Source organism: Atractosteus spatula, chromosome 3 (genome assembly GCF_055471065.1).
Source record: "Atractosteus spatula isolate fAtrSpa1 chromosome 3, fAtrSpa1.hap1, whole genome shotgun sequence".
In the NCBI taxonomy this organism is placed as follows: domain Eukaryota; kingdom Metazoa; phylum Chordata; class Actinopteri; order Semionotiformes; family Lepisosteidae; genus Atractosteus; species Atractosteus spatula.
In genome coordinates this window covers 22,586,468-22,613,164 of record NC_142708.1, presented here as the reverse complement: position 1 = coordinate 22,613,164, position 26,697 = coordinate 22,586,468, and the positions used below count along the sequence as shown (strand labels likewise).

Here is a 26,697-nt window from a genome sequence, read left to right as displayed (position 1 = left end):
ATACTATCAGATCAATCAGCTGCATAATTTAGAATTACTTTCTGAAGTGTTTCAACACAGACTGTATTCTATTTAATAATAATCCATTTATCAAATGTCAGAGAACTTCACAATTTTCACAAAGCTATAAGTTAAAATCCACTTTGAATGAAACAGGAAGATAAATGCTTTATATGTAAATAAGGAACAAGTAGATGGTAATTTCATCCTGAACAACAGCAAATAAAAGAAAATAATTTGGCTGTGTTGCCTTCTTCGGGTGTAGTGTGACTTCTTCCATTGCTTTTAAGCAGTCACTCAACTTCTACTTCTTTTCTTTTTGCAATTTGCATACCAATACTCATGACTATATGAATAAACAATACTTTTATAATATAATGTTGGGAAAAAGGTAAGATTAATGCAAAACCAAAGTTTGATCTAATCAAATAGTCAAACATGCACTTTGCTTATATCTGACTTCACAGAGAGCCAAAGTTATCATTAAATTTTTATTGAGCACCAATTAAAAGTGCTGAATGTGGAAAAATACAACAAAAGTACTAAAGAATATCAAGCTTCATAACTTCAAAAGCTATTTTAAATAGCTTTCAGACACCATGACAATTTTAGTCTCATCAATGTTATCATATACTGTATATAGTATAATATGCCTCAAAACAAAATATCAAAGCAAATGAGCTAATTTAGTTCCCACTATAAGATACTTCAGAGCAAGAATGAGCCTTACATGAATTTATCTCTTGACGACAATTATTTCATAATTCAAGAAAGATATGGCTTCTCAATGGAATGGAATTTCAAGGCCTTTTTTAACATTAAATTTGCTCAACGTCCTGGGCAATTGGCTTCTGATCTCTGCCTTCAACTGCACTTTCTGCATGGAGACTGGGTTCATTTTGCCTCGGGCAGTTTTATTTTCATTTTCCAATGCATAGATACAAACAAGCTTTTTAGAAGACAAAAGGGCAATTTAACCTCCCACAATTTACAATAAGAGCACGTGTTATGCAAACATAAGATTGTAATAATTGATTAGGATAACAAATGATTTGCAATAAGTAGTGATAAGGCACTTACAACTTCATATTCCTAAAAGCTCACATTAATAATGCAAAAGCATTTACATATGCACAAGTGCAGCATCAGGTCTTAAAATATTTCTTGTTCATAACTACTGGCTTCCTTGATGTTAAGATGGGAAATTCTTTGTTTTACTGTAGCTAATAAGAATGCTGGGTTATTGGGTTATTTCAGCTCGGGGATTCAGGCTGTTCGTCTTTCAGTCTCAGCTGTTGCAACATCGGTTTCCTTGTCCATTCAGGTGTTCGCTGCCTTAGAGAGGTTAGCAGTGGCTTCGGGCCGCTGATGGCATTTGCTCATCTGGATCTGGTACTCTTGCAAAACAACAGCTTTATTACTTCAGCTGCAGGGTGTCAAACCCAGTTTGCTTTTATTAATGAGAGCAAAGATAATTTTTGTAACATTAGTACAGGTACACATTTCACAGCAAAAATAAAAATGGTGATGAGACAAATTGTGATGCTGGGTCGACAGCTGCACTCTTGAAATTATATAGAAGGGGTTTTGCACAGATAGCTAAGTCTTCTTAGAGGTCAGTCTATTGGTTGTGAGGGCATACTACAGTAAGTAGGCCAGATCAGCAAAACAACAACAGAGCCACACCAGTGGGACTGTCAGTCAGAGTAAGGTTTTTTTAGAATTAAGTCCATATTTGTTTGATGAGTAGAGATAGAGTCCATTTTATTAAAGTTAATTTGCTGCTCAGTTAACTTTACATAAATATTAAGACAGTCTAAAATTCATATAAGTTTATGATTGTAGTTATATTCATTAGGAGCGAGCATGTGTTTTAGTTTTTGAAAATGAAAAAATATTCACAAAAACAGGGGTGAGCATGTGTTTTAATCAAAGCTGGTATTAATACGGTCTTGTTTTCATGTCCCAAGGATTCATTACATGAGTTTCCAGCACAGATGAGAACATCCTGACCTCTGAACCCCAAGATAGTTTGATTCATATTATTGATTACAGTATTTATCTGTGATGTCAATGCAAATTAGAATATAAAAAATAAATCACTTAACCACGCAAGTCCTTTGATAATACTAGTACATCTTTTTTTAAACCAGAACATTGCGCTAACAATTAAAATAAAAGCAGCGATTTCCTTAACTTGTCAACCTCATGTTCTTTTGATAGCACCATTCCTCTAAAAGTGTCACTAGAGTTGTGAGGGAATGACTCAATAATTAAAAAGCCTTTCAGTGTAATTTAAAAGAGCTTGTATAGCTTTGAAATCCCTTATCGTGCAATAAACAGACAGGTCATTTGTTCAATCTTTTTTTGGGGGGAAAAGACTAACATAGCCTATATGTGAGCAGAGAAACCAGGTATTATACATTTTCATTAATGTTTTTTCATATATTTCTTACATTTGGAGGGACCAAGTAATGCTTTCAACCAAATGACACCAAAATATGTTTTAAGGTTTATAACCTTTATTTTTTGTCAACATTTAATTGGAAATATGTCTTAAAGATTTTTCAGACTGGGAATTTTCAAGGGCACATTTTTTTAAATCAAAAAGTTTACCCCTACTTTGAAGTAAGAAAAACATTTATGTCAAATTTCAAAAAGGGATGTTGTCTTTTTTTACATCTGCTCTTTAGAATTATTTTTAATATACTTCAACAGTATTATGGGTGTATCATCAATGCTCTAAATACAGAAAACAGAAGGGTTACAGAAACTTCTCCAAAACATGCTGCAGATTTTTAAAACAGAGAAAAAGGATTAAAAGAGAAAGAGGATTGTGTCTCCATAGGTCGATTAAATCTGGGTAAGCAGAGAATGAAATCTTTATTTTTACAAAACTTTCACTAACAAATTTATAATTTAAACATTAACTCTCTATTTAAAATTGTTATTGGACATACTGTCAGGAACAGTTCTTTCCGGGCCCTATGCGGACGACACGATCCGAAAGGCGAAGAAACAATAGGGAAAAAATATCATGCAGGAGTCGGTCAGGAGACAGGGGGGCGTGTCCATGCAGTGCTGGTGTCCAGGGGGAGTGAATGCAGGGCGAACAATCCAAGGGTAAATCCAGAGGGGGAATCCAAGACGGGAGGTTTAGTCCAAGACCAGGGGATCCATCCGAAGTTAAAGCCGGGACCGGCGGGGCAGGGAATCAGGAACAGGAAACTAAAACCATAACGGAGCCAGACACAGCAGGACCCCGGGCTCTCACGATGCGGAAATCAATGAGAAGCCTCGGGCAAACGCCTGCATCTGGCTTTAAGGTGGAACTAAAGAGGGGCTGGAATAAGGAACAGGTGTGGGGAATGGGACAGAACGAGGAAGGGCTGGAGCACCCTTAAGAGGAGGAGTAACGATCGTGACACATACAGTATCGAAAAACTATGGAAGGGAATGATAAGTATATTTTAGTTCTTCTATTTTTGTCTTCTCACTTAATAAAATTAATGTGAAAATGTGAAATAACTAGCCTGACAATGACAGAGCAGCTCATGACCCACTGTACTACGAGAAAGTGTTTTGTTGTAACAAGTGGCATACCTAGTGCTACTCAACACTGTGTTACTCCACTTAACAGAAATCTTTCTGCAACACGTCTTTGCCATACACCACCAAAGTATGCTATTTCAACTTCCTCACTTGATAAAATGGAAAGTTACAAATTATTTCATAAAGTACTTACAAGAGAAAGATTAAATCGTGGTATTCTGTGAAGTTTGGAATTCAGACTGAGAACTGCTTACAATAAATGAAATGCATTGCACATAACTCAATTCCTTTCTTCACATTTCATTGATATACGGTATAGGAGAGGATTGAGAAACACTAAAACACAAACATGTACAGTAGCTTACTCATATTAAGTGGAATATGACTAGGATAACTAGTTGGCCTTTCTGCCTCACAGGTCTTGTGTCCTAGCTTTGAGGCAGCTCACAGCTACTCAAATGGGTGTCTTGTTTGTGAAGTTTGATTCCTTACATGTGGTTTCTCTGGGTGTGCCTTTCTAACTACTGTATGTTAGCTAATTGGTGAATTGTCCCTGTACAGTATGTATGTTCATTTGCCATGTGATGAGTTGGTGTCTTATCCAGGCTATCCTTTGAAACAGGTACAGTACCAGCTTACCACTGACCTCTACAGGATGAAGTGACTGTGGAAAATGGTTAATCACAAGTACATATTGATCCTTCTAGCCTTTAAGAGCTTCCAGCTTTAAGGGATTCTTCCCTTTATTGTATGCTGCTCAGCATACCATAAAGGGAAATACTGATTATAAAAACCTAGATTAAAGTTGCTTCTTTGAAGAAGATTCTTATTCAAGTATGTCAAACTTATTGAGGTCAATGAGATGATTAAAGGAGAGCATCAAGACCTTTAAAATCGTCATTACATAGTAGTGATTCATCTTTTATTATTTCCTTTGCCCTGCTCTTAAGATCTCAGATGGCAACATGTTCATACATGAAAAAGGTCAGAGCAGACTGAATATTTGATAAAGCTCAGCAGAAGAAGACCATTTACTGTATATTTAGATCTGTCTTTATTATTTATATGTAATACACACATTGTTCTTAAATGATTCAAAGAAAGAAGAAAATTTGTTCACATGGAATTGGGGTTAATTATATTATGGGCATATTCCAGATTAGTGAAACCATTTTAACAGTATAATTGACTAAATGTTTCTTTCATGAGAGGAATTATTTTCTTATCACATTTTTAGAAACTATAGTATTAAGATTGTAATGCTTTAAAGGGGTGGGCTAAATACCTATTAGAAAAGCAGTACAGTTACTCATGTGTTAGAAAAGAGTAGAGATCAGTGACAGATCCTCAATCAGCAGTTTCACTCCTGTAGTCATGACGTGGGTTCACAGTTTTGCATAATCCTTCAGGATGGCTTCCAATTTTTGACTTAGCATAATGTTACCTTTCATCTTCAACTTTCCAGCAAAAAATGCCTGACACAAGAAAAGATATCAATATTAAGTATTTTGATTTGACTCATCTTTACAATTTTAATTCAATGCAAGGTGATGTGCTATTTTCATATGCTATGAAACTATTAAAAATGGAATATTGGATTTCTCCCATGCCATTCCTTACAAAATGATTTTCTTTTTATGATGATACATATTTAATTATTTCTTCATCTTTATTTCTTAAACTACCTAAATTTACCAAAGGGTTTAATCTTTTTTTCAAGTTTGGTCATTACTCTCAATAAACACAGCAATAAAGCAAGCAAAAATTAAACAGTGACACATACCAAGTGGCTAAGTACATACCAAGTACTTTTTTCAAGTACTTGTACATGATGTTCCTGTACAAAGGCCTACTCAAATGTTGTTTCCGCAACACAACTTAGAGCGTTGTTGCTTTCAACCTAATACTCCCATTCGTTTTGGATTTTATTATGTTTTATGTAACATAACATTCCATAAAACCCTAAACAAAACCCCTATCATTCTAATTGTCAGTTGTGTTCTACGGTACTCTTTGATGAAGACTATATGTGAATGGATTAGTTTTTACCTTTTGCGGATTTAGTTTCCCCTGAACCACCTCCATGAAGTCCTCATCTGAGAGAGTGAACGTCACATCAGCTTTACTCTGTGATGCTCCTTTGTACAATGACCCTGATCCACTCTTCAGATCAATGGCTATTAAGGAACAAATAAGGTCATAGAACGATTAGTCTTTCTGGTTTTAGGTCTTGTTCTCCAACAAACCTATAACATTCCAGCTCATGTCTTGAAATTAAGAGGAGTTTTTCTGTATAGGAACAAAAAAACATTATTTTTCCATTTACAGATACAAAAAGTGCTTGCAAACACAGGTTTTAACAGCTTAGTCTTCATTAATACAATTACAATGACAAATAGTTAATGTAATACGGTGTCCCCAGAATTCAACAGAAAAATTAGTGTTCCACTGTTATTTGTTTTTTTTTACTTGAGAACAGAGCTCTGCATGCCTGATTTGCCTGCTAAAACTAGTATTTCTGAATCTAATGTGTTGTGAACACATTGTAATGTGTTTCAGGTTATGAACATATTAAAAAATATATATTAAACGTACAGTGTTAAGCAACCTTGACAAAGACATACTGACATACTGAGGTGTTCTAATCTTCTTATAAATATCATAAATGAAGACAAAAAAATATTTCCATGTTACAAAACAGTGATCATAACACAGTTCACCCAGTTAACCGAACTGTTAAGATCGTTCATACACATACCCAAATGAAAAAAATAACCAAACAAAAACACAGATTACCCTATGCCTTTAATTACTATAAGTGATTTTGGACTGAGGAATGAGCTTTGTCTGATTTAGTTAAGCTTCACCATATTTTTAGAGTAGGTTCTATTTTATAGATTCTGTTCTATTAGGTTCTATATCTATTTACTGATCCCTTTATAAAACTTGTCTGTTTCTGTACATGGAAAACTTACGTTCAGATAAATCTCCAATCTACTGTAGATAGGAGAAGTCAACATGCTCTAGTCATGAATTCAATCTTTGTACTAAACTTGAGTTCCACATACTTTTTCCTCAGTTAACATGTATTTTTACCTTTTACAAAACCAAAGTAAACAGGCAAATTCATTTATATAACTCTCTTAAATATGGATTCTTAAACGAAGAGTTCTTCATGAGGAAAGTAATACATCGGAAACATGACTTTATTTTATTTTATTTTATTCCATCCCCAGTAGCATTTGAATGGCTAAAGACTGCCACAGCAATCAGAAATACGGTATTTAAGGATTGTATTCTTGTCACTCAGTGCACTGATTCTTACATCACAAAATGAGCGAGCATGTAATCAAAGATGTCAGGCATTCAAACTGAAGAAATAAACATTTGAGTCAACCAAAGCAATTAATATATGAGGAACCTAAAGTTACTGTTGCTATGTGACCATCACAGTACAACTTAAGTTTACACATTGTCACATCATAAAGGTTTGTGCTTTGTATTTTTATCTTTGTTTCCACTTACTGAACTCTGTTTTTTCTTATCTCTCACTGCAGCTTTCTTAAGTAGGTACATGCCTTAATTCCTGCAGCTCTCACGAGCAATAGAGTCTGATCTTCGGAAAAAAGTACATCACTAAATTGAAGTCATACAAGTTTCTTCTTTGTTTTTTTTTTTCTTTAAAAACTATGCTATGTTGAAATGCCCTAAAGCGCAACATGGGCTTTCACTGCTGAGGCCGGGTTTGAATCTAAAAAATGGGAGTTCTAATTTTGTTGGTCGCTAATGTCACTGCTCTGAGGAAAAGCAGTCATGTATAAAATTCATTTTGCATTTCAATTCTAGAATCAAAGCCGCTTGGTCTGTCATGCACACAGAATGCAAGAGTTTCAAACTGCTTATGTCTCCCTTGAAAATAACTGTACCAATCCTATGATGAATTGTGAGATATTTTGTTTTTTTTCTGTGACAGTCTTTTGCTGTGCTCTGTAATCATAAGCACATCAGGGTTACCAGAAGCAACATGACTGCTGTGAAACTGTTCATGAAATTCTATTTAGCGATATTTATTAAAGTGGGAGTTCAACTAAGGACCAAGCCGGAAATCTTTATGACATGCAATTAGTTCTGCTCTGTTTTCCAATATAACAGAATCTACAGGGTGGCACAGAGCAGATTTGATCTGGGCAATATTATATCAGTTGACAGTTGATTGTGACTAGATGGCTGCACAAAATAGGTAGGAACCTGGCAGGTTTTAATCAGCCAGGGTATGGTCACTATGTGGTGCAATAGCAAATGCTGTGGTTTGCTAAATATCCTTGAGTGTTTTCAGTGGTTTGGCTTCCATATTTGTTTTAATTGTTCTTGAGATGTTTTACTTAAGCCCGATGACAATGGTCCTGTACCTAATTGGGTTTTCACTGGTACTGGTTTCCTTGAGAACACCTCTTATCCATCCTACATCTTTGAAATAAATGGGGCTGATATGCAAATCAGCCATGCATACATCTTTCTCTGTTCTATGCAGATTACCCAGGCACAGAGTTCTTGTTCCATTTTTCTTTCAGAACATTAAGCAAAAATTGTCATTCACATATAAATGTGGTGAACCATATTGCTCTCTGTTGAAGTTTGGTTCAGCCACTTTCCCGACTGGGATCATCACTCCAGCTGAGAATATCAACACACTGAATGTGTTCTCCCTCCTGTGACTTAAAGGGGAGATGCAACACTATCTTCATATTTCAACACTATTAATGAGTGCATTTCAACCCACAATGAAAGTAAAATGTACACAGTAATGTGTAAAACCTCCAATTAACACCACAAAATAGACCAAATTTTCAGGTATGTGCAGCGCCACATTCTGCGATTCAGAATGAGGCCAAAAACATCTGGTGATGTGTAATGCCTCTCTTGTGAATACATCTCTTTTAATCCAATAGTGGTATTACTCTCGACTTTGAAACGATTTCGCCGACAGATACTTCGTTAACTCTGCATGCAGATCACATTTCTGCAGTGAAACGTCTGCTGCACAACCTGTACTTATCCGTTCATATATCGCATTGCATTAGTCATTACAGTGACTAGTGAGCAGGAAGAGCTACTTCACATCATAATTTGCACAAACTCTTGCTCTCGCCTGTGGTGAGACCAGAGGTTTGCTACAAAATGGAGACCATATAGTACTTTCACAAAGTTCACAATTTTGTGCTTCATTTGGAATTTGTAAAATTTTGCAAATACCATCAATTAATTTATTTTGTTTCAGAGATTTAATAACTGGTCTGAGAAATCAGGACTGCAGCTCTCCTTCAACTGTTCTCTTTTCATAATGAGCGTGGGGTATGATAAAGGACTGATGGCCTGACATTGCCACTAATGTGAACGTGGTAGTGTTCAGCCAGGATGACTAATGATTCTTAACTGGGAGTTCAGAATAAAAAAAATCATCAATGCTAAACATTTATAAAAAATAGTTGTAAAAGTAATAATCTATGTACACCGCAAATGTTTCAGTATCCATTGGCATAAAGTAATAAAAATAATAATTCCTCAAATGAGAAAATAAAGCCGAAAAGAAATACAAATCTCCTGTGTACTGTATATATTTTATTGCAGGAATGGTATAAAGCAAGACTTTAAAAATGATTCGCCAAGACTTATTATTTAGTAAACCACTGATGAAAGTGGCCATTAATATCTCCCTGGGGTCTCATATTTCTTCCCATGGCATCTTGTGTTATGTGTTTGCCGATTCCACTAAAATCCTATTTGAATAAATACTCATGTCAAGTCAAGCTTTCTTCTGCCACACCTTGAACAACATACTGTATATCTTTATTCACTACTTCCTTAACAACTATTCTACACAGTTTCCAATCCAGGCTCAGTGACCTCCTGCCTTAGCCACACCCCCTGCCAATGCTTTCCTTCCAATCAAAGTAATCAAGAACATAACTTCTTTATACCTCTTTTCCCCTCACTGTTCACTGTTATTGCTTTACTGACTGCCTGCATTAAATTCTTGATAGAACCCTTGTTCTACTTTACCACTTTCTCAAGCACACTATCCCTACTAATATTCAGTTTATTATCTCTCTGAACAGGGTACAGTCTTTCTGCCTTATGTCAGACTATCTGTAGCGTCATACCACCACCTTTCACCTACTTTCACAGCAAGTTCATTCTCCATCCTTGTTCCTCACTGACGGCATGATCTACCCACGGAAACCAGGGCATGAATTGGATTGTTCAGGATTAGTACAGTGAATTGTACAGAACAGGAGAAGGGTATAAAAAAAATTAAAAGAAACTGAATATCCCTTTGACCACGGAACTACTTAATGGAATGTCTATTGTATCACTCATACACTACTTAATCAGACCATCCGTCCGTCTAAATGAGCGACTGGGCAATGAGGAAACTGGTTAGGGATGCCACCATGTCTGTGAAGTGATTCTGCAGAAACATGTGGCAAAAGGTATTGTGGTCAGACAAGACAGAATTGGATCTTTTTGATCTAAAATAAAAACATTAAGTCTGTTTAATGATGTGCAATCGAACACTGTCCATGTTACAAAGCTTAATCTCATCAGCACGGACTTGGAAGCTTTCCAAGACTGAGGGGAACAGCTGTAACTGCTGCTAAAGGTGCTTCCCCCAAGTTTTGACTCAGGGTGTGACTACTTGCAATCAACATTTTAAGTTTGGATTTATTTTTTGTACTTATTGCTGAAATTTAATTCTACAAACCTATAAAAATGTTTACACCATCATTTGTGACCAACAAAATGGGAAAAACAGAGGGATGCAATTATCGACACTATGATCATAAATTCAGTATTACACACCATGTCAAATACCCATAAATATTGCTGTTTAAAACTCATATGAGTAGAAATCCAACCGTTCATTAAAAGTGTCTCTCCAAAGGATCCCTTAGTTCGACACTTCAACTCTGCTCTAAACCAAGAGCCAGCTGCAGTAATTAGTGTAATACTATAGAAAAGATCCAGACTGTATCATTTTCATACTGTGGTGATGGAGTACTGTCGCTTTAAGTAAATGGTTCTCTTGCTGCCTTCAGTAGCTAAATTTCACATTGACAAATTTAATGGAAGCATTTGTGAATATGTGGGAATATATAAATATACAACCACTTAAATGTACTGTATGACAGACTATACCGTAAATGAAAGCCATGTTTGATTTATGACCTCTAAAATTCTCTTTGGTGAATATAACACTTGCAAAAGCAATGTATGCATCTAAATTCTATAACAGCCTGACACATTTTACACACAAAAGACTTCTTCTGAATAGATATGCTGCCACTAGAGAATGGAGCAAGAAAATGACAGAATACTTTAACTATAACAAAGCCTGCTGCACTGCCACAATCAGATCATTTAATGCAGAGCATGTCCCTGAGAAAATCTTTATAGTGGAGTTAATCAAATGAACGTGATTGACATTGTGCAGCTTACTGCCTTCTTACCATCTTAAACTGAAATGGAATTTTTATTGCTCAACTGTTGGACATGTTGGGAGATATGAACAGGCACCACTATAAACATGATGCATTTAAGTGCATGTAAGAGGAGAAACATCTTTTAAATGGAATTGTGAGTTCCAGCTTTTTATTATTCTGTCTTCCCAGAGTTTATTCTGATCTTAAAGATGAGAATAGGTTTCTTCATGCATACTTTACATTATAGATAAATTAGTGTTCAACTGAATATTGAAAATTTAGTGTTCTGCAAAAACTACATGTATTTACTTTCAGATTCACCCGAAGGCAGAACAGCTTTTTTTAAAAAACACAGAATTTAAAAACTTCACTCCTTGTTATTTTCTAGTAGGTACAATAGACTCCAACTATGTGCTTAGATCTCGAATATGTAATAGTTTCCTGGCATAAGGACAAATGAATGCAACTGAACTACCATTTCAAAACTTTGCTTTTAATAAATACTATGGTGAGTAAAAACTAGAATACTTTTTGTAATTGTAACTAAAATGCAATGACATTATACATATACTGTATGAAGATTTTAAGCTACCTTTGAAAACAGAAATCTACAAAACATTATGTGTATTTAATTCTACCAGTCACAAAATGTTTTTTCCCTGTTGAACCCCCGAAACCCCCTTTCTTTCCCATACCATTTAATTTCTGTTGAATTAGAATTCCGAAATCTTGACTCATAAGTACACAGATTCAATTTCCAGATTGCAGAGTTTATTGCTGCTCAGCTTTGCTGGTTTAAAGGTAAACTCATTTCACTGTACACCTGCTATTATTTGTGTATTACTTCTACCCTGCATTTAATCATTTTCAGTCTGCCTCTGACGCTGATGCCTAACTCAAGGATATTAGCTGCAGATGCCACGGATGTACCTGTCACATAAGACAGTAATGAGCTAGAAGGAATCATATTGTTCCTGGGAATGTCAATTTCCGTAGTCCAATGAAGGCACCATGCAGAAAAGAGGTGATGTGTCAAAGATTAAAATATTAGATGGCACAGCAGAGTGGAGAGACTCACTAACATGTCAGGTAAGACACAAGGAGATTAAACAATGTCACTGAGAAATCTTTGAGCAGCATCTTATGGCAGATGAAAAACAATGAGTCTATCAACAGACAACAAGACTGGCCAGCACTCAATAAAATAAAAGGCAGATATTTTGCAGGTGTCAAATCTTATATTACCTATTCAAAAGTGTCCTTATATTACCTTTAAAAGTGTCCTTTTGCCAAAGAATCTGGAAGAGACCTTATCCTCCTCTATGTTCACTGTGTATATGTTTGTGTACACTGTATACGCACAAACAAAACTATAAACCTGTGGTGCTTCTCTGAAATATTTAATTCTGGCCACAGTGCTTAAGACAGTTATTCAAAATATTAATAAAGCACCTATAACTTCAGTAAGTCATCTAGATGCAGTGCTAAACAAATTTCAAATTCTATTTTTAGTCAAAACCATCATTCTATGGTAGCCCTGTGATTTTAGGTCAGTATTATTATGGTGGAGCAGCTTCATGTTTCTCACCTGACCTTCTAACAGCTCAGAGTCTCTCCTTATTAGTAAACCAGTCACATTTGTACAAGATTTGTACAAGATACCAAATTAGGAGAAGTTGCAAACACTTTAAAAGCAGAGAATTACATTTAAAAAGTTAGATAAAATTCAAGAATGGGCAAACAGCTCTGACAGCCTGGTAGAAAATATACCTTGCAGCCATCAGTTTTTAATGGTGACCATACAAGACATTGAGTTTGAGACTTGCATTTACAAACACCATGTGATGACCTAGAACTTCTTGACTTCAGTTATTAAGATACTGTATATGAAGGCTTCATCCATCACTGATTATATTACTCTGTGATGTTCGAGTAGGGAGCCGTGTCTAAAGCTACTAAGGAACAAGTAAAGAATTATTCCATTCTAAAAGGTGAAGAAAAGAAACACTACATTTTGGCTGTGGAGCCTTCAAGTCTTTCCCACTCTCCCTCACACCTGAAAAAGGCTCCACAGCCGAAACATAGTGTCTCTTTTCTTCACTACATGGAATCAATCTTTACCCGTTCTTATGCAAACTACTTTATTGTACAATTCTTGTGGACCCAGTAATACAAAACTTTGCTATCCCACTCAGTTTTTTTTTTCTGGGCAAAAAGGAATGCACATAATTCTTAAATTCTATACACCTCATTAACTAGAATTTCACAATACTAAGATCACATAAAGAATGTATAAAGAATCTGCCTTGTCAATGGCTTTAAATTACTTACTCCACATTGCAGCAGTATTTCCACCTTTAGTGATCTCCCACTGAAAGACTGCATTTACTTTTTTCACGAGATCTTTCCCTACTTCATTAATGCGTCGCCCAATCTCAGCAAAGACAAGGTCACTCTGAAGCCCCACAGCCTAGAAAGAATTTAAATATATACAGAAAATGGTTAAAGTCTAGGTGATGCACAAGGTCTAGACACATGTTTCCAATTGGAATTATTACTTCACCAAGCCACTTCATTTTAAAATGGCAAAGGTGTGTGTAAGTTTTAAAAGAATTTGTAAACACATTGACAGTCAATAAGATTGCTTTTCCTAAACCTATAACTCAGCAGGAATTATTCATACATTTTTTATTTATATGAATTTCTATTGTTTATTTTCCCCCACAAACTTTTCTCATAAAATAAACCCTTATTCCAAAAGTTAACTGCATGTCATCAGAGAAGAGAATAATGTTGTATCTCATTTGGACCAGCCAAACAATCCTAAACCTTTAGTTAACCACTTCCATGCATTACTATAGGGATTACAAAATGTTTTTATGTCTCCTTCCTGTTTTCCTCTCCACATAATAATAGCTATTTGAGCTGAAACGTTTGTTTCATGTGTCTATATGGCTTTTTCCAAAGCTGTTTTTATTATTTATGATTTATTGTAAATTCCAAATGTTTTACTCCGCAGTCTCAACCAAAGGTATTGATCTGCAGTTGGCCAGAAATAAGCTTCTCAAAGATATGAGTACTACTTAACCCTACATGAACAACTTATTTACCTATTAGGCTTAGAACTGACCCTTAATAACATTCTTAATTATTCAAATAAGAATCACATATAAGATTTAATAAACAACTGTAATTGTCTCTCAAAAAGAACAGGAACTGATATATCTAGGGAGAGAAGAAACAAAATATTAATTTAACCATCCTTTCAGGTGATATTTATTGGCGTGCACATCTGAATTTTAATGATTTCAGTATTACTGTTTTTATTTGGAATGACATTTTATGGTAAATCATCAGCAGCAAGGGCGACAAAAAATTATTACTGGAAATTTTAAAGTACCACTTGTTTCTTCTTTCAACTTTGGTCTTGTTTGCAGAATTACTAATTTTTCTGCATCCTGTGATAGTGGCATCTTGTTGAGAAAAAAAATGTTTCCTGCATTGTCTCTCATGAAATACCACGTGAAAGCTAATATATCATTATAGAGTATGTTCTTCCAAGCATCCATTTCCTTACAACTTACTTACACACTCTGATTACTCCAGCGAATTTGACAATGTGGATTTATTAGGGTTGCTGTACTTGTATCCTGCTAGAAAATAGTCATTTCTTGATAGATTCTTAGCCATTTCTTAAATAATTTTTCCATTATTTCAGGTCATACTGTATATTCCTGTTTGTTTTTCAATGTGATAAAGATTATTTGGGTCAAAGCAAAGATACATTTCTTCAATTAGAAAGAAAAACAACACATTTTAAAGCTTGTGTGCTTACCAGTTTACCAGTCCACTAAACTCACATTAATTCATTCATTATAGATAAACTTGACAGATGTATGAAAAAAATAATGTAACCAGTATAAATATGCTCAAAGAGATGATCAGGACTGCGTTGATAATGACAGATGTCAAAGTATTACAAAGGGGGGGGCCGATATCTAGAGCTAATGCAGGTGCATTAGCTAAATGGGAAAGAGGAATATTTTTATACAGAAAGTTTGCAATAAATTTCTACCAAAACGTCATCACATATCTTTTGAATGTGCCAGATGAAAGATACAGTCACTCATTCATAGTTTCAGAAATATTTTGATTTTCTTCCTTTAGCCTATGTACCCTACATGTTGCATTCATCAGCAATTTTATATGGATTATAATTAAAAAAGAAAAATCATGGACAGCAATGAAATACCAGGGGTGTACTGTATTGACTCTACGGAGGAAAACATTTCTATAATGTTTGCTAGAATATATATTTGAAACAAGATCCAAAGTGTTTTACTTTCAGAAAGAAGATTCTGTATTAACCTTTACTTCAGTTATGCCTGTTTTGGATGCTAGGTCATGCCCACATTCTATAGTTTACAGGCTAAATAAAATACGATAACCGTTTTATGATTGGTAAAGTAGAGTGAAGTGTATTTTTAACTTTTATAAAGTGTTCAATTAATATAGGCTGAGCGTAAATAATTGTAATTGGGAAATAAGTCAAGTCTTACCACAGAAGGTTTCTTTCCTTCCTCCAATGTATCTCTGAGATCTACATAAGCCTCAGACAGAACCAATTCTCCAGTTTCTTTCACCTAATGAAAGAGAAACAAAGTATACAAAAGTTGAGCATGAGCTTATAATTCTTTCACCATCACCACTGCTAATTCAATAACTTAATAGTAGCATTTTTAACAATGGAACTGAAAGTAACTCATGCCTGTACAATTATGTGTATATAAAATGGACCCCAGATTCAAAACATAAATTATTATGGCTTACTATAGCAATTTAAGCATATATGCGCTTTAAAAGTCGAGGTCAATATGTTTATGAGGTCAGAATTGTGGGGAGACATCTGATTGAGTAATATATTTAACAACGCAGGTAATGTGCAACAACACTGCATACATTCGCTATAGATGTTACAATGTGATTTTACCCTCTCATTTTTCATCCGTAGCTGAAATAAACAGATGTCGGAAACTCTAGAATTGTTGTGCTGTTTACAATGTAACCAAAGTAAAGCACTTCACTCATTTGTAAATCAAGAAATATAGTACATAAAACATACATGTTCATGTGATGCAATTGAAACACTCACAGGTGTGATTTTACACAGCATATATACAGCATATTGCATCTTAGTAATACATTTAAATAAGAATTTAAAGGCCACTGTTCAAATAAGATAGTAATATGATATTATTACATTACTACTGTACATTATTATTATTTAACCATGGACATCTGTTTCAAGAACACAGCTATGTCCTCACCTTGCACTGAAAATGGATTCGATTCCCTTCTTTCCACATCTCAGTTTGTAAGGACTGTCCAGGAATCACAGGCTTTACAAATCGCACCTAAGAAGTAGAAAAATCTAATTATGAACTATCAATCAAGTACCAAGAATAAAATTTAATTGTTCTTACTAGATTGTGCAATTTCATAGAAACAAAGGTACAAATGACAGGATTCTGTCCGGCTCATTTGGCTGCTAAGAGCTTTTTGATGCAAAGATCTAACCCAGCTGCCAGATTACCTGTCATTATTAATATTGCTAGTTTGGCTGCTCCAGACATTCACTGTTGTGTAGAGAAGTGCATCCTGTTCTCAAACCTAAATGCTCTTCTCATTATTGTCCATGAGTCTCATGTTAACTGCTGAAGTACTGAAGGCTGACTACAAAGGTTACCAAAGTGTCTTAGTTTACTATACCTGAAAGAACTAGAATACAAAATGCTGCCAAAGATGAGAGAAACATCTCGCAGATTTTAAAACTTGTTCATTTTTGTTTTATTGCAATATAACGCTAGTACTTTTTGACAAATAATTACAATGCCATTGTAGTGACACCACAGTTAGCATATTGCAAAATGAGGTTCCTATATAAACACCTGCTTTAGAATCTCACCTTTATGTTGCAGCAATACTTTATATGCCAACATGGGGTCATCACATACGTGGGGAAATTCACTGAGCTCATTTAAAAAAAAGTTTTGGCCAATTTACTCCAAACGTGGTATTAAAATTAGTCAAAATGGGGCTCTTGATTAAACTGTGATGGAGCCTGGTTGCCATTTATTTCTCAAACTTCACCAACTTAACCAATTTTGCAACAAACTTTAAACTCACTGAAATGATACTTGACTGGTTTCATTACACTAAATCAGCTTTGGGTTTTCATTTCACCTATTGCAGTGATACTTTTTACATCCACAACAAGTTATCAAGCCCAAAAGTGGTACAGATCATTACAGCTTATTAGTTTACTCGCAGTTCATTCACACCATTACAGTACGTACTGATTTGCTTGTAAGTCTTGAACACTGTAATATACTTTTTACCCTGTGTCTGTAAGTACTGCTATGAATATATACATACTGTATAATTGAATTTTTATACTATAAAATAGCTATACAGGTAGAAAACAATGCAGTTTGGGTGAAAGTAATCTACAATGTTTTATAATCTCGAAAACATTCCTAAAGTTTAACTTTGAATACATTTATTACCTTTTGGATTCAAGCGAGGGCACATTAAAAAAACATTGGAAGATATTTTACTTTTAGATTATTTTTTTTTCCAAAAATCATTTCTGTATTTCAGCTTATACACCTGGAGTAAGCGAAAAGCATAATGTGCCACAGATTGACTGCATAGAGTGAGATACATTATGCTATCCATTCTGAAAGAAATAATGCTCTATCCCAGAGGAAGAAAACCTTTCTGTCAGCAAAAATGGGCTTTTTTGTTTAATAGATCCACATTTACAGACATGAAAAGCATAGCTTGAAAACACAAGACAAGTGGCCCAATTATACATGGTACCCTGGTCTTTATATGTGCACATCATCACAGGGGAAGAACTATCAACCTAACAACAAGCAACTGACCAAGTAATATTTTACTACCTATAGTGAAAAACAAAAATTACAATTTTTTGGTATTATGATATTTTTTGGTTGTTTGCACTACTGAATAACTACATGTTCTCCAACTATCACAAGTCTGTTAGATACTAAGTCTTCTGTGACTGAAAGAGGATTTCACCATCTTAGGAAAACAGCAAAGTTCTCCTTTCTTTTCAATATTCCTGTACTTTCTTAACCTTCCACTTTCATTATTGTCATTTTCATTATTGTCTAGAGTATCCAATACCCATCACTTGAACTAGACAGTAAATAACATAAAATGTAAAAGTACAAACTCTGATCTCAACAAAACATTCTGAGCAAATTCCACCTGCTCTTGTATATCTACAAAAGTTGTCCCTCATAAAATTGTCCTGCTGTACTTCAGCAAGGGCACTGAAAAATACTAGAACATTAACTTATTTAACAATATTAGGTACATGAACTAATAAATCCATACTGCAACAAACATGAGTTTAAATGTCTTGACTGTTCATGCTAAACCCAACTAAGTCCTAATTAAAATTATTTCTAGGTCAATTAGAGAGGCTATCAAAAGAATGACCCCGCCACCTTGGACTTTTTCACGTTTTATTGTGTTACAATATGAAATCATAATGTATTTAATTAGTACTGTTTGTTATTGATACAAAACACTTATAATGTTTTTGTAAAGTAAGTAAAATCAAACTTCTTCAGACCCTCCTAAATTCATTATAAATATAAGTGATTTAATAACTTGGTCATTAAAGATCCCATGGCACCATTCAAAAAGGTGGGGTTAATAAGTCCTGTTATCATGGCTAAATTCCAATTCAGGCATTCACAAAGAAACTGGATTTTCTAAAGAACTCCCTTATTCAAGTGGTGAAGTTTTTTCTCACTTTTCCATCTAATCAGCTATGTTGTGGTGCTTATGCCTCGCAACTATGGATGGTGCAATTCAGTGGTGGAAAAAGGGGGTCACTCCTTATATGTAAAGTGCTTTTGGATCCTTCATGGTGAAATGATGAATTAATAAAATAAATGAAATAAATCATTACTTTCTCAATTGCAATAAAAAACAGTATGATTAGATTATACCACGGCTTATCAATACCATTCCTGCTATATTCCTGTGGAGTTAACAGCACAAGTCTCTTACCTTGATTGATTTGAATTTGGAGACATCATTATTTGCATAGTGCTTCAGTACATGTCTTGCAGCAAATCCAAAGGAGCATAGTCCATGTAGAATAGGCTTTTTGAATCCTAAAGCAAAATGATAAAACAGCAAGACTTGCTTAGAAAATTTGAAACAAACAAAAGACTATGCATGACCTATTATCTTAATACTTCTCTTACATATATACAGATCCAGCTGTATGTGTGACCAACTATCTTAGTACTTGCCTTACATATATAAAGAATATATAGGTGCCATCTAGAATGTGTGTCACAATTCTCACCAGTGGAAAGCACCCTGCATAAATATTTTTGTCTCAGTCTAATAACCATATTTTGTGAAAATCTAAAATATTTTATATGTTGAATATACATATAAAATACTGTACAATGCCTAGCTATTGTTTTAAAATTTAATGTGGCTGAACAGTTTTATTTCTGAAAAGGAGATTGCATGCCTTGAATGGAGCCTGGATCCATTAGATTGAAAGCTGTCTTATTACCCAACTATGTATGGTACTCCCAAGTACAGTACATACAGTACATGTTGCAGTTACATATTTATATTGCTGGTAGTGGTAGTTGAAAATAAAAAACATAAGGTACACGACAATATTTTACCTTCTTCGTAAACATTTTCTGCAACAAATTCTTTAACTTGGTTACTTGCTATTGTTATTTCTAGAAGCTTCTGTCGTGCTCATTTTAACTACATTTCCCATAAACACTTGCAAAGTTAAAATTAAAACTAATAAACAACATACAGTATGTGAGAACAAACATAAGAAATATGTTATATGTCACTCTCCCAAAGAATGCTCCACCTCCGAAATGTTGTGTTTCTTTTCTCCTCTTTACAGCATGGAATAAACCTTTACTTGTTCCTTTACAGCCTATGCATGATGACGCAGCTACCTACTTGAACATTTACAGCTCACTTCTGCTGCGATCCACTATGCCTTCCACTAAATCTTTTTCTAGGTCCCTTCGTCACTCCTTCTTTTCCTCCCTGGGCTACTTGTCCCCCTTCTCACACCAAACCAATAGTCCGTCTCTTCACAGCGCTCTGTTATACGACCAGGCTTTCTCACCACCTCCTATATTTTATAGATGTCATTATTATAATCATCCCTAAAGGATTTCATCTGAAATTTAATACTTTTTCCATTGACTCAGACACCACCAAAAGACCTCTACAACAATTTTTTCGAGGAAACTAATGCATACACCTGGAGAAGGTTCCACAGCCGAAACGTTGTGTTTTTCAGCATGGAATAAACCTTTACTTGTTCCTTTTCATCCTACGCATGTTGATGCAGCTACCTACTTAAGTTATATAAATACTTATAAAAAAACAAATCTAGACAAGACCTGCAGGACCCAAGAAGCAGAACAATGGATTTCTGGGAGGAATAGTTCTGGGTGACAGTGGAAAGAGTGGGTCATCTAGGTTTACATTTTAGGGTTTATTTTTAGAAACTAAAAAAATGAAAAATACCATGGCAGAGGTTTCTTGACAAACTGTCACAGTGGCACAGGACACAAGTACAGCTAGTGAGCCGCTACATTAGTTCGAAGCAATTTTATGCAGTATACACTAAATTGAACAGAAACAGCAAAACATGGATAAAATTAGTTAGGATAACTTCTGGTTCCTGATCCTACCTTTTCACTTAAGGTACCTTTTTCACTACTACAGAGTAGTGCAGTCCTGCAATTGATGACTCGGAAAAATAAGAATAAGGTGCCACATGTCACCTCTGTCTACTACGGTGACTACCCCTGCACACCTGTGGACACCTCGTGTATTGTAGATGCATCTGTTTATGATATTGCATTTTTCCACTCTGTATATTTTAAGCTTTGAAACAACATCCAGTAGCAACATGTTCATAGTTTCTACAATTTCATGAATTGTACATAGTACAAAGAAAAAAAAATATTTTCTCATATAATAAATAAAACCTAGCACTCCTCAATGAAATAGTATAACCAAAAATTGGTGTATTATGATCTGACATATTCATACACAGTCAACTCAGTACTGTATTACAAATATACCTGTTGATTCCCCTCTCAAAAACAACACCACCACCAGCTCCTTACCTCCCATGGCTGCAAAATTTGGATCAATGTGCAAAGGGTTCCAGTCTCCGCTGAGTCTGTACAAAGCCGCCTTTTGTAGAGAAAATAAAATATTAATTTTATTTTCAGACATTTTAACAACAACTCAATCCTTCATAGAAAGGTGACAGCAAAAAAAAATGGATCTTTACATTGCATCTGTTCTTTAGAAGTTTATTACCTACAGTATATTTTATTTTAAATAACTTGTACTTATACATAGAATACATATACAGTCATTCAGAAGGGTAGATATTTTTAATAAAGACTAGATACATTTACAAATTTGGGCTGTGTCAATAACTGACAATTGGACAGAAGATGCTATTCAGGTGGGTTTGCAGTTGTGTAAACTTGCCCGGCCATGCAAAACGAACCCCTGTGGCTTGTCTGACAGGTGTGAGCTTGTAAAGACATCAGCTGTATCTGTTCTTTGTTCGGTTGAACATCACGTCTAAAAGAGCTCTCTTTTTCACCGTGCCTTGGAGAATCCTGGTCACCTCTGACTAGTTTCAAGACCCAGGCAAACTCCCAAACACTAGGCAAGAGAGTTCAATATGCTCTTAGAGCACACCTTAGATCTAAAACTTAAAAGTGTTACTTCTTTTCACCATTTATTAGTGGTTTTATTATCTATCTGACATGTTTTTCTTTGTATTACTAATTCATTTTAAATATTTAAAATTTGTCTTTTGACTGTTTTATATGTAAACTTCAATGTTAATCATTATATCACAAAGCTATTTCAGGTTGCTTATCACCTTGCGATATTACCATTTCTCCAGTGAAGACATCTTGTGAACCTAAGGAATGGTGATGTCTTACAACCTTGCTCGCACTGCCATACTATATTACTTAACAAGCAACAGTTTTGTTTTGATTACAAAAATCAAAGTATTAAAACTATACACAGTATTTTTAAATATAAAATAGTATTTTATTTAGTATTTACTTTATTTTATACTATTTTATTCTAGTTTTATACTATACAAATCTCAAAAAGGTTATCACATTTCAAGAATCACCTAAGTAATTATCAACCCTTCTTTATTCAAGATAAATGTAATCAGAGGCTTGGCTGATCTATGTGTAACATTTGTGATCTAGTTCCAACCAAGGGATCTACAAGCATCTATGAGCTCTATGACAGCAGCCGCGAGACATGACATGGAATGATCTGCTGTGCGCAATGAGCTGAAGGTATACACAGCAATGAAGAGACAGCCTCTAGGGTTATTCCTTTTGACATATTGGAAAACACGCAAAGATTCATTGCCTTTGATGGAACAACAGTCTTGTTGTTTCTTTTTTTTGTGTCAGCAATATCATTTGAGTGATCATGCAAAGAGAGTAAATATCAAAGCACCATAACCGAACAAGAGCATATAAAAATAATGTTACAGAAAGTTGAAGCATAAATTTAATATGATATTAATATTCAATTTATTAATTTATGATTCTTCTTCTAGTGTTTAATATTTTACTCTTACCAACGACAGTAAGAATTTTTTACTGCCGATCTTTCTATACTTTATTTAACATTAATGGACATGTGATTAACTATGTTGATAAGTACCAAAACTGATGAACAGCCAAATAAATCTATGAAACTATAAACCATATTTGCTGTGTTATCTTTTCTTCTTACCCATAAATGCATTATAGTCTTGGAATATTTAATAAATATATAACACTCCAGAGCAAGCAGTTGTCAGGTAAAACTGAGCTGGAGCTGACACCTGGGGTCTTTCTCAGTTTCAGAGCCAGCTTGAGGCTGACCTGCTGAAGCATTGCCGACCTATATTTAAAGCTGAATTTATAGAAATTGAAATTGAAATATTATCCGTCTAATTCACCATTTTTAAGAGATTCCAATTTTAACATATTCAATTACACATCATTTTCACCATGAGTGAAATTTCTGAAAAAAAAGACTGACAGAAAAAACAACAGATTCTAGCCCATTCCACAGTCCTCCCTATATTTTGATAATACTGTTTCATTCTTAGGAAAAAAAACACCTGCTAGGAAGCTCTTGTAACTATAGCAGCAAAAGGCAATGCTTAAGAGACCAAGGCAATAATCTAGATGACCATAACCAAGAAATAAAAAGATTTGTATTGCCACAAACAAATGTAATAGAAAACAAATTATGGGAATAAAATAAATTTACAAAAACACACTATAACGATAATACCCAAGAGTAAAATTGTCAAAGACAAGACATCTTATCAAGACATGATAAGAAAGCAAGAGAAATACACAAACGTGTTAAATCTAAAAGAGGAAAATAAAGCAAAGGCAAAATCTGAGCAATAACAATACAACATATTTTTTTTCTAATAAAAATTGTATTAGACCAAAACATGACTGAGCAAACAGTGGACATTAACTCCATGCTAGGCCAAATCTAAAGTATATGGTATTACAGCAAGGCTTCCAGTATACTTAGAACTGAGTGTTTAGAAAAATTATTACATGAATATTTCTCTTGTTATAAATTGCAAATGCAACTAAATTATTGTGAGTGTGCTGCTTAGGAATGCTTGTAAGATGTTCTGGCTCACTGGCATACACCAAGACAACATACATTGGGTCCATCATGACACCTCCAGTGAAGAATTGCCTAAATCAATGCTTCTCCATCTACAACTTTAAGCCTAGGCTAGAGGTCACCTGTTATTATAAATCTGCTGAATTGCGCTTAAAGGATCCATCAATGAGGAAACTGCTACCTGGCATTGGATCAACCACCATCAATCACCAACCACGATGATCTGACTTAAAAGTTGCACACACACTTGACAACTGACTAATTGTGTAACTGTGCACTGCACTGCACTGCAACTAGAACAAATTCAGCTAAAAGTAACCCAAAATTCTGTCAAACACTTTCTCCACAACAAGGAACATTTTGTGTTGAGCACCCAATTGTAATTTCACCCGATCAAAAACATAATACAGTTGGACTTTGTTGACACCCCTGAATATCAACAAATATTTAATATAGCAGCTAGAAATATAGATGAGAAGAACTTTGAAGTTTCTCTCCATCTAAGGCTTGACCTGCAGCCACAAAGCTAGTGGACAAAGACTGGATATACTGTGACCAGATTTGCATATGTCATGAGAACTGTGCCTGGGTAAGCATTCTGTTTTTTATTGTATTAATAAAATTGCAATATGCATTGTGTGTGTGTGTTTGTTGCCATTTTTTCTGATTAGATGACTCCTAGCAGTGATAAGGTACTCCTAGGATTTACTGTATCAATTTCTAATTATTCCAGCATACTGTATTCAAATAATAAATTCTGTACAACTGGAATCAATGTCAAAGGAGTAAAACGTATGTGCTAATTTTGCCATTCCACTGACCTCATACTCTTTCAAATTCTGTACAGTGAACTTGAAAGCAAAATGAAAAAGTCTGGCTTTTTGTTTGTTAACATATTAATATTTTTTGACAAAAAACATGTACAGTATATGCCACATCTCAATATATTTTTACCAGATTACCAAATAGTAAGTTAGCTTTAATAAAACTAATATGGAAATATCTTAATGCTTGTCAGTGTAAACTTAAACAGTGGAAATGACATGACCAAATTACAGAAATCAGAGGAAATTTGCTTGAGACCAAATAGCCACTGACTACCTTTATCTCAGTTAAAATGCAAAATTTCCAAACCAAAGATACAGCAAGGTTCTTGACTGTAATAAATGTGTTCAGAAAGAAAAAAAAAACCTAGCAAGGCTGAGTTCTAAGGAAACTTCACAACAGATAGGCCCTTGTCTAGTATGGGACTTTTTCACTAAATCTACTACAAAACTTTACAAAGGGTGTATTCAAATAAAATAAAGACAGTGTATTAACTGTGAATAGCCCCACAGTCATTTAGCATGCATCTCTGTGTTAAACTAGTACTCAAGTTAAATATGTATTGCAATGAACTTGGCAGCTTAATGTAGTACTGAGGTGTGTGGTAGAATATGGGGTATTAAATTGTGTGTGGTAGTAAATTGGGTAAGAATTTTCACAATTGTAGAATCTAAAATAACTGCTGCTGCACTGTAGAGGATACTGAAGCAAATTTGTATTGATAAAGGAGATGTAGTTTTCCTATATTAACAAATAAAACCATACCCCAGTATCCGAACCTAATTCGTTCCTGAAAAATGTGTTTGGAAGGCGGGAGATTGTAAATCGAAAATAAAAATTCCATTATTTCTTATAGGAAAAATTCCACCCTGTTTCGAGCTGAAGACAAGTTCACACAAAAATCATTGTAAACATATAACACCATACAGACCATAACAGCAAGCTTAGTGAACAATGCAATTCTACTCAAATAAACCAACTATAGTGGTAAAATAATGATATCATATTTACATTTTTCATTCTTTCGTAATAGATCGCTATCCAAGCATACGAAGTGCAAACGTTGTCGACTATTATACTAAAATTGACAAGAAAAATAAAAAAAACCTAGTCAGAATTAAATAAAAATACGTGTGACAAGCAAACAAACAAGCAAACAACTCGCTTGTAGAAGAAGACGTTGCATGAGGAGGAGATGGTGGTTAGTTATCAGAAGGCGATAGTGAAGAGGACAAATCGGAGTGAACAGGAGATTTGCAGTGGACTGTGTCCATTTCTTCGACCTCTTCGATTTCTTTGCGGATATCCTTCTTTTGAGAAACACTGCTTATAGCTCCTTATAGAGTGCATCTACTGTATGGTCATGGTTACTCTGGAACCTTGCTTGTGACATTGACCTCTCATTAAGGTGAAAGGGAAAATGGCCTATTAGCTCCTCTAAGAGGGCAGAGAAGCTCACTGTTTTTCTGGAGCACTTATAGAAATCAGTTTATGGTCTTTCAAAAATATTCTTGTCAGTGAAAAGCTACATGTCATCTTAGCTACTGATGATCACTGCCTGCTTCTATTCTTTTATGATGAAATGTTGTTTTTATATGCTGACAAACACAAGTGCAGTGGTCCATTGTTTTCTTCAGAATGCTTTTGATATTAAGCTTTGTGCTGTGAAGCAACAATTTCCATATTCCATTTGCCTATCACTGTTGTCACAGAATGGAAGGTAGAAATGTTGTAATATCTTAGATCAGATGTTAGCCCTCTTAAAATACTTAAATGTGTTCATAAATTGTTCTTGAAAGTCAGAGTCAGTCTTTTTAGATCTGAAATTATTTTGACTGAACAAAAATTCCATTAAAGACTATTCTAAATCTATGGAAATGTTATAAAAGGATTAAGCTGTAATTCAGCAAATATGCACTGTTGTCACAAATGGAGTTTAATCCAATAAACCCTAAGTAATTATTTTGCTGATTTGTTTATCTTCCAGGGCTGAGATTTCTGGCAAATAAATTATTTATACACTTAACTGTCT

General features: G+C 34.7%; 1 protein-coding gene across 2 annotated transcripts in view; it reads right to left on the bottom strand.

The window, feature by feature from the left end:
• Nucleotides 1–4,582: 4,582 nt before the first annotated feature.
• The window catches only part of hsd17b4 (hydroxysteroid (17-beta) dehydrogenase 4), an 87,154-nt gene continuing 65,039 nt past the window's right edge, over nucleotides 4,583–26,697 (bottom strand). For both annotated transcript variants that reach the window (XM_088911058.1, XM_088911057.1), the window contains exons 18-24: nucleotides 21,269–21,338; nucleotides 19,143–19,249; nucleotides 16,361–16,447; nucleotides 15,593–15,676; nucleotides 13,365–13,503; nucleotides 5,602–5,729; nucleotides 4,583–5,027 (exon numbers count right to left, since the gene is read on the bottom strand). In XM_088911058.1, the coding sequence (XP_088767184.1) occupies nucleotides 4,938–5,027; nucleotides 5,602–5,729; nucleotides 13,365–13,503; nucleotides 15,593–15,676; nucleotides 16,361–16,447; nucleotides 19,143–19,249; nucleotides 21,269–21,338 (705 nt within the window). In that variant the 3' untranslated portion in view covers nucleotides 4,583–4,937. The remainder of the gene's footprint in view (nucleotides 5,028–5,601; nucleotides 5,730–13,364; nucleotides 13,504–15,592; nucleotides 15,677–16,360; nucleotides 16,448–19,142; nucleotides 19,250–21,268; nucleotides 21,339–26,697) is intronic.